The sequence below is a fragment of the Myotis daubentonii genome, chromosome 14, assembly GCF_963259705.1.
Source record: "Myotis daubentonii chromosome 14, mMyoDau2.1, whole genome shotgun sequence".
Lineage (NCBI taxonomy): Eukaryota > Metazoa > Chordata > Mammalia > Chiroptera > Vespertilionidae > Myotis > Myotis daubentonii.
In genome coordinates this window covers 18,429,916-18,443,775 of record NC_081853.1, presented here as the reverse complement: position 1 = coordinate 18,443,775, position 13,860 = coordinate 18,429,916, and the positions used below count along the sequence as shown (strand labels likewise).

Below are 13,860 nucleotides of genomic sequence, written 5' to 3'. Positions count from 1 at the left end.
CGGGAGGAAACATGCTGCGTTTTGCAAATGTGTGCAAATAACAAGCATGCCCGTTATGCCCTAGCAGTCTCATTGCACATGCATCAGGGCAGGTGGCTAAATGCAATCACGCAGCCCCCAGTGAAAAGAGGGTTATGCTTAGCTGCTTATGAGGAATTCAGTGTGAGCAGGAGCATGCCTCCCTGGCCCAGGTGCAGTGTAAATGGTTCCATTTCTCCTAATGAAAATGTGACTTGGAGAAAAATGCTTGGAAATTGATTTTAATATTTTAATCTGTATTTTAAAAATCTTTTCTCCTTCTCCCCCCCCCCCCCCCCGCTCCCTTTTCTTTGTTTTTCTTCACAGGAAAAAGTAGAATATGCCTTCCTGATTATTTTTACAGTCGAGACATTTTTGAAGATTATAGCTTATGGATTATTGCTACATCCTAATGCTTATGTTAGGAATGGATGGAATTTACTGGATTTTGTTATAGTAATAGTAGGGTAAGTCCCTTTTATTTTGGGGGAGATGTTTGTTTGGAAAATGGGAGGCGGGAGGGACAGAAGAACTGCGTCTTTTGAGGAAATGTGGTTACTCCTCTGTGCCGGTGATTGCAGCCAGACCTGTCAGGAGTTCTTTGAAGACTGGTGATGCTGCTGGCAATCTCCAGGCAGAACTGGTTTGAAATGCTCTCATGGTTTTGCCCTGAACGGTGTGGTTCAATGGTCATAGCGTCAGTCCATGCACCAAAGGGTTGAGGGTTCTATTCCCAGTCAAGGGCACATACCTGGGTTGCAACTTTGATCCCCAGCCCCGGTCAGGGCACATTGCAGGAGGCAACCAATCAATGTGTCTCTGACATCGATAGTTCTCTCTCTCTCTCTTTCCCCTCCCTCCCACCCTTTCACTCTCTAGAAATCAATGGAAAAAATATCCTCAGGTGAGGACAAAAAAAAAGTAAAGAAATCTCTCATGGTTTTTACTTGTGCTTTCAGAAACGGCTATAGCAGGAAGTCTAAGCTCCTGATGTGAGAGGGTTCATCTTACAGGGCCTCTGGCTTCCACAAATAGGCCAGCCCTACTGGTGATTTGAGTCAAATGTGTAGAGCTCTTATATTTAGCACCCTGTTAAATTTTTTTTTTAAAAAAACTCAGAATAGTAAAAAAGTAATAAATCCTTATAGCAGTGAGGTACTCTGCTGTTTAACATCCCTTGAGCAAAGCTATTAATTCTTTCTGCTGACTTGTGGGGAAAAACTTTGGCATGCTACTATCCCATTTTAAATAACAAACAAGTGTCTGAATAATATCAGATATCTGGCATGAAATGAAATAAGCCAGAAAATGCAGAGAGGCAGGCATTATCCTGAAATCCTGTCACAGGAAGAAGACACCAACAGTTTTATTTAAAGGAAAATGGTAAAATGAAAACCAGTGGCCTGTGTTATTCTGGTCCTTCCACACCTGGAAATATGGCTAGCAAGAGAAAAACGAATCAGTGTCAGAGGAATGCTGGATCTTTGGACCAAATACCCACATGGAAAAAGAAACTAGATCCCATCGCTGAGTCTTCGTTACCCAGCTACAAAATGGGTTGCTCCTAAAATTACATTTGGTCTTAGAGAGAGAGACTGTTAAATGACCTCTCTGTTTTCATCGCTATGACTTGTTCAGTTACCTTTCATAGTTGAGCAAGATAATTTATCTTTTGGATTATTCTTTTATTATGAATCCTTTGGCTTTTTATGGGAGATTAATCTAGTTGGATATTGGGAGAGTGGGAAAACTTCTGAGCCTCTAATTTCAAACCTTTGAAGTTAAAATGGGATCTGCAATGGTGGCCCAGTGGGATAATCAGACTTATGGGAAAAAAGTTAGCTTTAGCAAAACTCACCATAGTATATTGGCATCTAAGGTATGACAGCCAAGGTAGTGCAGCTAAAATGAATAGGTGATAGATATGTATTATACCTTCCTGTATCTGGTGAACTCTAACAGGAATGGCTAGCAGGAACCTTGCAGGTCTCTTGATTCTGGAATAATCTTGCTGTGCCTCTCCTGGCCCTGGAGGATGGAGATTCTTAGCTCCATTTCTTTGTCCCTGCCCTTCAGTCACTTTAGCTTTCTGCCTGGAGACATTTTTCAGGCTGTAGTACAGCACAGAGAGGGAACCAGGTTCAGTGTGGTGGTATTGTTAAGTTGAGACAGAAACAAGAGGTCAGGGAGGCTGAGGTGGCTGAAATTTGAGAGGCCTAGTATGGAAGGGGAGGGAGCTATTCAGAGAAAGAGCTCTATAAATATGCCTTGGGGTCCTCTTGAGTTTTGACTGAATGTTCAGCTACAATTACGTGGGGTGAGATTCTGTGAGGCCAGGCAAAGAACACTGTTGGGGAACACCAACCAGCGTGGAAAGATGTCACTGAACACCTTGGAATGTCAGTAGAGACTCCAGAGGGACATTAGTATTGGGGATAAACTAGCTCCAGGCAGGGGTTGACAAACTATGATCAACAGGCCAAATCCAGCCTGCCACTGATTTTTGTAAATAAGGTTTTATTATAACAGTGTCATATATTTGTTCACAGAGTTGAATTGGGTAGTTTAGATCCACAATGTTTACAATACAGGATGGGGAAAAAGTAGGCTTACAGTTGTGAATATGTGAAACACAGAGTTTATTTTTGGGTTATTTCTTATTAATTATTGTATTATTTCCCATATGAACAACTGTAAACCGACTTTTGCCCCACCCTGTACTTGCTATCTGGCCCTTTGCGAAATAAATTTGCCAGCCTCTGCTGCAGAGTAAGGACTACCTGAAACCCTTACTGATAATGTTTGGAAAGAAGCCTGAAAAGGAGAAAACTGATATGCAAGTAACCTAACTGCCCATTAAAGAAAACGCCACACTCTTTAAAAGAAGACAACAAAATCCAGACATTTTATAATGTCTAGCATCCAGCCAAATATCACTAGGCATCTGAAGAACTGTGGCCCATAACCAGGAGGAAATTCCATCAATAGAAACAGACCTGGAAATGACAGAGAGGATGGAATTAGTAGAGAATTATTTTACAGAACTTTAAAAATAGGTATTATAAATATGCTTATGGATTTAAAGGAATGAATGACTACAGTGATGGAAGATGGGACAATATAAAAAAAAAAACCAAATGGGATTTTGAGAGCTGACAAATATCTGAAATGAAAGTTCTCTGGATTGGCTTAATAGCAGATTAGACACAATAGAAGAAAAAATATCAAGGATCATGAAGACATTGCAGTAACACAAAGAGTAATGATGGATACAAATATGAATACACCTGGTGACTCGTGGGACAATATCAGGTGCTTTAGCATACACACATTTGGCATCCCAGAAGAGAGGAGATAGAGGGGAGACAGCAAAAAATATTTTAAGGAATGGCTCCAACTTTTCTAAATGTGATAAAAAAATATAAACTAAAAAAATTCAAGCAAAATACGCATGAAGAAAGCTACATCAAGGCACTTTATAATCATAATTGAATTGCTCAAAACCAAAGAGGAAATCTTCAAAGCAATCGGAGAAAAAAGATGTTACAGACTTTTTGTAAGCAACTATACAAGCCAGCAAGCACTACAGCGACATCTTTAAAGTGCTAGGGAACCTAATTTTTTTTATTCAGTGAAGAGATCTCCAAATTGAAATTAAAAAACAAAAACAAACCCCAAAACTTTTTCAGACAAACCTAAGCTGAGAATTCATCACCAGTAGATCTGCATCTCAACAAATGTTAAAGGAATATCTTCACACTGAAGGAAAATGACACCAGAAAGAAATGTGGATCTACAAAAAGGAATAAAGAATGTCAGAAAGGGTAATTATCTAGATAAATATTAAAACACATTTCTCATTTTAAAATCTCTTTAAAATTAATTTATTATTCAAAGCATAAAGAATAACAGTGTATTATGAAGTTTATAGCGTCTATAAAAGTAAGATACATAATAGTACAAAGGGCAGGAACAAGGAAAAAGAGCCATATACTACTGCAAAGTGCTTGTATGGTAGGTGAAGTGACAAAATATTATTTGAAGGTAGACTGTGATAAGTTAAAGATGTATATTGTAAACCCTGGAGCGTGGGCCAGCAAACTTCAGCCCATAGACCAAATCTGGTTTACTGCCATTCCCTCCTCCCCAGACATTGACAAGTGTCTTGCTGTTTGCTTTAATAGATAAAATTTTATTGGAAGACAGTCACATTCATTCATGTCTATGGCTACTTGGTGTTAGGATGGCAAAGTTGAGTAGTTGTGACGGAGACTCTACGGCCTGCAAGTCCTACAAGGGATATTCTCTGGCACTTTAGAGAAGATTTTTGCTGACATTTGTTCTAGAGGAGCCACTAGAAAAATAATGAGATATAACTAACAGGCGTCTATTGGAGGAGATTAAATGTTTTTTGTTTGTTTGTTTGTTTTTAAAAAAGCTTAACCCAAAAAAGACAGAGAAAGAAAAACTAACAATGGACAGAGCAATAGAAAAGAAATAACAAGATGGTAGATTTAAACCCAGATTTATAAACCCTTATTAGAACCCAGAGTTTATCAGGTTTTATATGTTAAAAAGTCCCCACTCTATAGTGACTATAAAAACTACTTTAAATATAAAGACACAAACAATTTTAAAGTAAAAGGACAGAAAAATACATAAAATGCAAAAACTAAGAAAAGCCTGAGTGGCTATATTAATATCCAACAAAGTAGACTTAAAAACAAGGGATATTATCAAGAATAAAGAGAGAAATTTCATAATAATAAAGGTTGTCATTTAATCCCAGAAGATGTAATAATCCTAAGTATATATGTGCCTAATAACAGAGCTTCAAAATACACAAAGACAAAACATATAGACCTGAAAGGAGGAATAGACAAATCTACAGTTGCAATTGTACATTTTAATACCCTTGAGGAGTGTTGATAGAACATGTAGACATAAAATCACTATGGACACAGGGAGGTTTGGACAGTACCATCAATCAACTTGACTTGATTGACATTTTTAGAACATCCCACCAACAAGAGGAGAATACACATTCTTTTCATATGCACATGGAGTATTAACCAAGAGAGACATATCTGGGGACATAAAACAGGTCTGAGTGTATTTAAAAGGATGAAAATCAAACAAAGTTATGTTTTCTGAATGATTTAGCAATGTTTCTGGGTAAAAGGTCAGTATGAAAAAACCCCTGAGAATTTCTATGTAATAGTCATGAACTATTGGAAAATGAAATTTTAAAGACTGCTATTTATTGTTGCATTAACAAACATGAAATATGTAGGGATAGTGCATTGAAATGACTAAACCTTTGAGAAACTAAAGAAGACCTAAATAAATGGAATGATGTACAGTGTCATAGATTAGAAAACTCCATATTGTTAGGATATCAGTTCTTCTTAAGTTACAGAGTGAATCCTAATCTAAATCCCAGCAAGATTGTTATATAGATTGACAAATTTATTTGAAAATTTAAATGGAAATTAGAAAGGCTCTAGAGTAGCTAAAGACATATTTAAGAACAAAGCTAGAACCTGATTTTAAGGCTTATTATAAAACTACAGTAAGTAGTCAAGACTGTGATATTGACATAAGGAGTAGACAACAAGATCAATGGAACAGAATAGACTCTTGAAATAGACTCATAAAATTGGTTTTATTTTTATTATTTTTCAAATTTATTTTTATTGATTTCAGAGAGGAAGGGAGAGGGAGAGAGAGAGAGAAACAACAATGATCAGCTGCCTCCTGCGTGCCCCACACTGGAGATGGAGCCCGCAATCCAGGCATGTGCCCTGACCAGGAATCGAACCGTGACCTCCTGGTTCATAGGTTGATGCTCGACCACTGAGCACACCAGGCCAAAAGCAATTCTTTTTTCCCTCCTCATAAAATTGGTTTTAGACAAAGGTTCCTTGGTCATTCAGTGGGTTGAGGAAGCTGTTTTCAGCAAATGGTGCTGGAACAACTATTTCCTCCGTATATAAAGAAGACTCTATTCTTACCTCATACTGCATATAGATGCTGCCTTAACAGATCCTAGACCTAGATGTGAAAATTAAAACTATAAAATGTTTAGGAGAAAATCTTTATGACCTTAGGGTAGGCAGAGATTTCTTAGGACACAAAAAGCACTAGCCATAAAAGAAATCATTGAAAATTTGGACCTTATCAAAATTGAAAACTTTTCTTCAAAAGACAGTGTGAAGAAAATGAAAAAGTTATGCATCAATTGGGGGGAAAAATCGCAGTACATACTGACTAAAGATTTGTATTTAGAATATATAAAGAACTCTTACAACTCAATAGTAAGAAGACAACCCAGTACATTAATGGGCAAAAGATTTGAACAGATCTTCACAAATGAAGATATGTAAATGGTCACAAGCATCTGAAAAGATGTTCATCATTAGTAATTAGAGAAATGCAAATTAAAGCCACAAGGACAGCATTTTCATACCCAATAGTATTACTGAATGTAAAAAGATGGACACTACCAAATGGTAACCAAGATATGGAGCAACTGAAACTCATACACTGCTTGTAGAAATGGAAAATGGCACAATCGTTTTGGAAAAGTTTGCCAATTTCTTACAATATTAATCAGATACTTACCATATGACCATATTACCAGTGTTATTAGTAGGCACTTGGTCAAGATAAGGGAAAATACATGTTCACAAAGAGACTTTATTTCATAATAGAGAAAAGGTGGTGGAAAAAACCCAAATATCTCTCAACAGGTGAATGGGTAAGTCATTGTGGTATCACTCAACAATAAAAAGAAATGAACTGCTGATTAATGTAACAACTTGGATGACTCTCAAAAACATGGTGAGCAAAAGAAGATAAACAAAAAAGAACAAGCTGTATGGTTCTGTTTATATAAGATTCAAGAAAAGGGAAAAAGCCCCAACTGATAACAGCCAACCGCTACCCAAGGCTGTGCTTAGAGGGAGGAAGACTACAACAGGCGTGAGAGAACTTTTGGAGATACTGGATGTTTGGATTGTGGGGTCATTACTTAGGCTTATACTTTTGTCAAAACATGCCATTATATGCTTAAAATGGTTGTATTTTATTATAACTTAGCAGCTATAACATTGTTTTTGAAAAAGTAAAAATTCAAGGAAGTTAAAGTATTGGAACTGGACTTGGTCTTTTTTTCCATTAAATATGAAAAACTTTAGAACATTACAATATTCTTCTAAAATATGCACTAAATTGTAGTCAAAGAGTGGAAGAAAAGTTAAAAAGGGTGAAAAATTAAAGGTCTTCATTGGAATCAAATTCCTACTCCCTAAAGTTTCCAACTACAAACTGTATCTCAGTCCAATGGATTTTCCATTCCAAGTCAGCCCTGACCTGCTTTTGTCAAGATTCCTAGTAACAGAGACATTGGGAAAGGAATTGATACGTCTAAAATGTGGCCATAGGAGGACTCACTGGGTCTACCAGAGCTGATACTGTACCCTGTCTAGGAGCGCTTGATCTGAGCCACAGTTATCCCATACCTCTGATTTTTTCGATGAACAGAGCATTCAGCTCTTCATGTAAGCTTTGTGAAGAAGATGTGCAGTGCTCATTCTGGTGCTTCTGACTTGAGTCAGGTTAGGTAGCTGCTTGCCTTTTTTCTCCTGTCTTAGGGTACATTATTTTTAATGTTTTTTTAAATTGATTTTTAGACAGAGAAGGAGATGGGGCTTGGGGAAAGGGCGGGGGGAGATATCCAGATATGAGAGAAACAGCACTTGCTGCCTCCTGCATGCCACCTACTAGGGATCAAGCCCACAACCCAGGCAAGTCCCCTGACCAGGAGTAGAACTGGGATCTTTGGGTGCATGGGATGGCACTCAACCAACTGAGCCACACAGGCCAGAGCTTGGGGTAAACTTTTAATAATAATCTAATATCAAATACTTTCTCCTCATGTCCTTATCTCTTTAGGCACATGGTACATTTTTTTTTTGGTTGGGGGTGGTGTTGAAGGGAGTAGAATCACAAAATATTAGGATGGGAAGGGTGTGGGGCTCTGGATCATTTAATCCCATTTTCTCATTTTACACAGAGGCAACTGAAGCCCAGGGAAGGCGAGGGACTTGTTTTAATGCCTCCTAGCTCGCCGGAAGGAAGCCAGCCCAACCCCTGACCACTTCCACTCATGGCTGTCTGGAAACAGCAGCCAGCTTCCCTCTCAGACTCAGCTTCCTCTAGTGGGGGAGGGGCAGTAGTCACCTGTTTTCAAGGACATTGCTGAAGAACAGGGGATAAGGGGCCACAGAGTGTACATTGCAAAACACTGGCACTTGAAAGCAACCTTAAGTCACTACCTGCATAAATTACTTGCCTAATCCTTTGGGATGAAAATTCCTGTGGCTGCCACATTTCAGAAGTTTGAGGTTTTCTTTCTCTCCCTTTCTTTCTTTGTTTTTGTGAAGCTATAAACTTGTTTGGAGGGAGACTTTGAACTTTAGCTTTGCTGCAGGGGTTTACAGTCATTAAAAAACTATGCTAATGAGAGAAGCCTGTCATCTGAAGCTTTAAAAAGGTAGAGACTGACTCAGTTCGCCCCTCACCCGCCTGGGTTCATTGCTAATTGCTGCAGTGTTACTAAAACAAACGACTGGACTTTAAGTGCCCCGGAATGGCATGTCTGTGCCGGGTCAGGGCTGCACTTCAGACCACCCTGTGTTTTATGGACGTGGTGTCTTGGCCATCCAGAGGCGTGCCCGTGGGGGCCGAGTTTCTGCTTTGGCTGCTAATTAAACTTTAGAAACCTTTTCTTTGTTGCTGGGCCAATCATTCCCACAATCTGATTGGCTGGAGTTGATTCTATTTGAAATGGGCAAATTTATATTTATTCTGAAAAACAAGCAGCAATTCCAAAGAATAAATGTTTATTTGAAAGAGCAAAAGTAACCGTCAAATGAGCAGATCGCTTGGAAACAGCTTTATCCGAAAAACCTTCTGAGGGTAGGAAAAAATTTGTCGTGGCTGCCAGATACAATGTTATTCACATTTCAAAAGAGAAATGCTGCTCTTCATACCTCAGGTTGCTGCGTTTGGCCTTTGCACAGCTCCCTGGCCTCTGGTTTACATCATTCCGCGCACGCCCCTTTGAGGGTGGAGGTAGGATATTGGCAAGCATATCGATGAAGATGTGGGACTTCGAAGTCAATATTCATACATTGAATTATTCATCAAATATTTTTGAGCACCACTTACATATCAGGAACTGTTTCCTAGAAGAGACTCAATGAACAAATGAACAGCACAGGCTAAAATTCCTTGCCCTATGGAACCTACATCCTCGTGGGGCCAGCATACCTGGGTCCACGCGTTCGTTCTGCCACTGGTTTTGTGAACTTGGGCATGCCCCTTGCTCCCAGGAAGTTTGTTTCCTCAGCTGTAAAATGGTGTTAATAATAATTGCTACTGCAGAACGGTTTGTGAGAATTAATGAGATAATGTACGTAAAGTAGGCAGCACCTGGTGAGTGCTCAGAAATGGCAGCCGTTATGATTATTGTTGTTATTCCTATGGGGCAATTCCGTTTGTCATCATTGGACCCCAGTGAGCCCCTTCTGCCATGCTGGTGGACTTGCCTGAGGATGTTCCCTTGGTAGGGAAACGGGAGAACATTCCCTGACCCAAATCATGTTAGACACGGGGTCACCTCCCGGGGTCACAGCCCGGTTCTTGCCTTGGCCTTGCTTTCCCTTTTTTTAAGCAGCAGCCACGCAGAATTAGCCCTTGTTCAGAAATAACTACTGCTATCACCCTGTTTTGCTTCCCTGGGTGACAGACTCTAACGTTTCTTCCTCTCTTCTTCTTTCAGGTTGTTTAGTGTAATTTTGGAACAATTAACCAAAGAAACAGAAGGCGGTAACCACTCCGGTGGCAAATCAGGAGGCTTTGACGTCAAAGCCCTCCGCGCCTTTCGGGTGTTACGGCCACTGCGACTAGTATCAGGAGTGCCCAGTAAGCACGCTTTGTTTCTTAAGCCGGGCTGTTGTTGATTTGTCCCTTCTGGGTGGGTCTCAGGAATGTGAGCCGAGTGCTGCAGGTGAGTTGCGGTGGCCCGGCCCAGGCTCTGCGGGCGACCGGAGGCCTTCGCTGGTTGCAATGCACTTCGGCTTGTGTTGTCGCTGGATCCCGTGACAGCCTGAGAGGGGCTGGCAGCCATGTGCCATCCCGACTTCGTAAAAGAGGAGATGGAGCAAGTGGTGGCATGAGGCCTGAGTACAGGCTTCCTGACTCGAGTCTGGTTTCCTTCTGCGACAGCACCCTGGCCGTCACCTCCTCCGAAAGTGGTGGCTTATCCAGGGCTCTACTCACGGCCTCTCTTCAATGTGAGGAGTGACAGGGGCTGCACTTCCAAAAACTCGTCTATCTACTCTTAGGGACTGTGCCTGCCCCGCTCTGGGGAAGAGGCGAATGCTTTCGTGCCCTTCCCTACCCCTCCCCTGCAAGGAGGGCAGGCTAGAACCTGCTGGAAGGTGGTTTAAAGACTGGAGATAGTGCAGGGAGAGCCCCAGCACGAGGTCTGGAGCACAAGGAGCCCCTCAGGGTGAGACGTGTCATCGCTGTGCACTTGGCGACGCTGCCTGTGTGTGCCAGGCCCTCGTGTGCTGCCTGCTGCAGACCAGGCCAGGCTGAGTGCCACCTGAGTGGGAACAGATGTCCTGTCTGTGCCCTGGCCGGGAGCGCAGGCTGCTGCTTCCGTAAGGGGTGTGGGGTGTGCCTCCCTGGGCTCTGTTCCCGATGGGCCACCCCCTCCCACCTCAGAGGGTAGGTGTCCTAGCACCTTTCCCAGGACTGGGCGGGAGGATCAGGCCTGCAGGCCGTGCCTGTGTTCCACCCTCGGAAAGCCGTCAGAAGGACACAGACCATGGTCTGGCTCCTCCAGCAAGTCTCTGTGAGTTTTTATTAAACCTGTTGGCGCTCAGAACGCACCAGAAATTCTCTGGAAGAAAACACCATTTCCAAATTTAACATTTTAAAATGTAGGAAGTGGTGTTTTATGTGTACTTGTTTTTCCAGATGGTTCATTTATTTTCATTGAAAAAGATCAGCACAAGTCAAAACCACAGAACTGTCTGGAAGCAATTGAGAAAAATAGGAATACCTTGGAAATGACTGGCTCTGTTAGGGTGGAACATGGTTACATGAGAAGTTCAGTGAGCAAACACGTTCTTTCAGATGTAGTTGTTACAGCTTAATCTAATTTCCAAGTAACCATGACCCCCCCCCCCCCCCCAGCAAATGGCAGGGAGCCTGCCTGCGTGTGTGCTGCGGCTTGCGTGCATGGCGGTGAGAACTCGGCCAGGTCTGGCTCCCTTGCCTCGTGAGCTTGTCACTAAATGACTAGTCCGGTGCCCCCACAGCCTCTCAAGAACCAGTGCTAAACTGTGTTTCTTCCTTTTCCCCCAAAAATACCACTTTGAAACTTGACCGAGGTCTGCATCACGTTCTCCTGGGGATCAGCAGGGAGAAAGGGACCTGAGTCTTGTGTGAGAAATTTTCAGCCGTATTTTAACCGCCCTGGAGGGAACACCCAAGCCTCTCATCAGACCCAATGGGCTTTGGGGAGTGGGGTCGGGGGCTCTGGCTCATGCTGTTTCCCATGCTGGTTGGCGTCTGTGGCCCGGTGATTTCTTCTCAAGTATCCGAAATTGTTCAAGAGGCCTGGGAAAGTGTGGCTGTTGACACTTATCTGGGAAATGTCTAGTCATTTCTAAAGAGAATTGAGACTGTCCTATAAGACAGGATTCTGTGTGTGTGTGTGTGTGTGTGTGTGTGTGAATGTATTTATCCAGTGGAAGGTAAAAAAATGCATGTTTCAAAAGAGAGTAGTTCAGACATCTGTGGAGCCCTTAGCCACCCACACGCAGTTAACTGATGAGTGTTTATCGGAATCCCAGCCCATCCAAGTGGGAAAGATCCCTAGAGCGCACCCGCCCAACAGCATCACCTTTACATGAGGAAGCCGAGGCCCGCCAAGGGGTAGTGACTTGTTCAGGTTCCTGTAGCCGGTGGGTCCCAACAGGCCAGACCCACAGTCTCCCAGTTCCTGGTGTTCTTTCCACGTCACCCCTCTGCCTCCGTGATCCGAGCCCCCATGAGCTCTGTACACATCGACAATATACAGAGGAGCTTAATGTCACATCAAAGTGTACAATTCACCTTGAGATACAGCTTCATTATCTCACAAATGTGGCCAATCTGAAGTACAGGAGAGCCTTAAATATGAACATACTCGTGAAACACATGGCTCACTGCCCTGGAATTGAGAAGAGCTAACTGCTGAATGGTGATTTTGAATGGCCTATCCACATCTAAAAAATAAACAACAAAAAAAACCCTATCCGATTGGATTAAAGCGGATGTTTTCTTTCCCCCTCTGTCTGTTCTTTCTAGAAGGTGGAAACATTAGCAATCATCTTAATGATCATTTTTTTCCCCCAAAAGAAAGCATTTGAGCACTTAAACATCCAAAGGCAGTACCTAGGATTTGGGTCATAATGAGGGTCTTGGAAAGATGGGCTCCTTGTGAGTCTGAAATCCTCTGATTAGTCTTCCCTCCCCAACCAGTCCCCCACCTCTTTCCCATCTCTCTTATTGCTGGTAAGTATTCTTCTCTCTACTTGGTGTGTTCTGATTTCTAACTTACTTAATTCTAGCATCTCAGCTTATATTCCTTCATTCTTTGAGTATGTATTGGGAGAGTGAGAGGATATTAGAAAAGGGCTGTTTGAATGAGGTGAGACAGTGGGGAGGGAGGAGAGGGAAGGGGAATGGAAAGAATAAAGAGGAGAGTGAACTGTGCAGAGCAGAAGCTGTGGTCATGGGTGGTGGGAAGAAGGTAGGACACTAAACGTGGAGGTCAGGTTCTAGTATGAGTTCTGGTCTCCTGGCCATCACTGTCCCTCAGTCTTCTGCCTCCTCCCACCCACCATCCCCCTTTCCATTCTCCCTCTTTCTCTTCCTATACCATGGCTCTGAGTATCACTCCATGGACAGCCTCCAGGCTTTCGTGTCCCTTCCCCATCTCTCAAGCCCAGGGTTCCGCTGCAGCATGCTTTCCTCTTCTTGCTGTGCCGCGATCAACTCACTGGTTCTGAGTTGCTCTCCTTCCTCTGCTTGTCTCCTGCCTCCCTCATTCCAGGAGAGCCTCCTTTTGACATGTTGTTTTTTTTTTGGCTGGGCACTAGGATTTCCCCATGACCCTGCCTCCATAGGTACCTTCTTCTCCCTCAAATTCAGTTGCTGAGTTCTGGTCTCCACCGATCCTGTCTACTGCTGCCCCATTCGTCTTGCTAAAGAGGCTGCCTTTCACTAACGGACTAAAGATGGTCCTGTAGCCCAGATTCAAAGCCTAGAGCTACCTAGCTGCAGGCTGCTTTTCCTTCCTGATATTCCTTCCCACTTGTTCTCACCAGCCAAGGCTCCCCATCCCGAGCCCATACAGCGCTGGCTCACCTCTGTGCGCTTGGTGCGCTCTCCCCTCTGCCTGGCATAGCCTCTCCCCTGCCCACCTGTGGAAATCACCCTCCTCAGACCCAGGTCCTGCCAAAGGGGGGCTGCCACCCAGTCCTCTTTCTCCTCCCCACTCAGAAACGGTGTGTAATTGGGACTGATGTTACTCATACAGCTTTTGTGTGCCACCTTTCCTTTGCATTTAATTCTTATGTCTCCTCCTAGGATACAAGCTCTTTGAGAGAAGGCACATTATGTAATACATCCTCATATCTCCCAAAGCACTAACCTGATGCTTGCCATGTGGTAGATGTTCAAGGAGCGTTGTTGAATGGATGAACAAATGCATGCATG

At 42.6% G+C, this 13,860-nt stretch overlaps 1 protein-coding gene across 1 annotated transcript in view; it reads left to right on the top strand.

The window, feature by feature from the left end:
• The window catches only part of CACNA1D (calcium voltage-gated channel subunit alpha1 D), a 301,466-nt gene that overhangs the window by 146,738 nt on the left and 140,868 nt on the right, over positions 1 to 13,860 (top strand). The window contains 2 exon segments of the mRNA XM_059663279.1: positions 346 to 485; positions 9,866 to 10,008. Coding sequence (XP_059519262.1) covers positions 346 to 485; positions 9,866 to 10,008 — 283 coding nt within the window.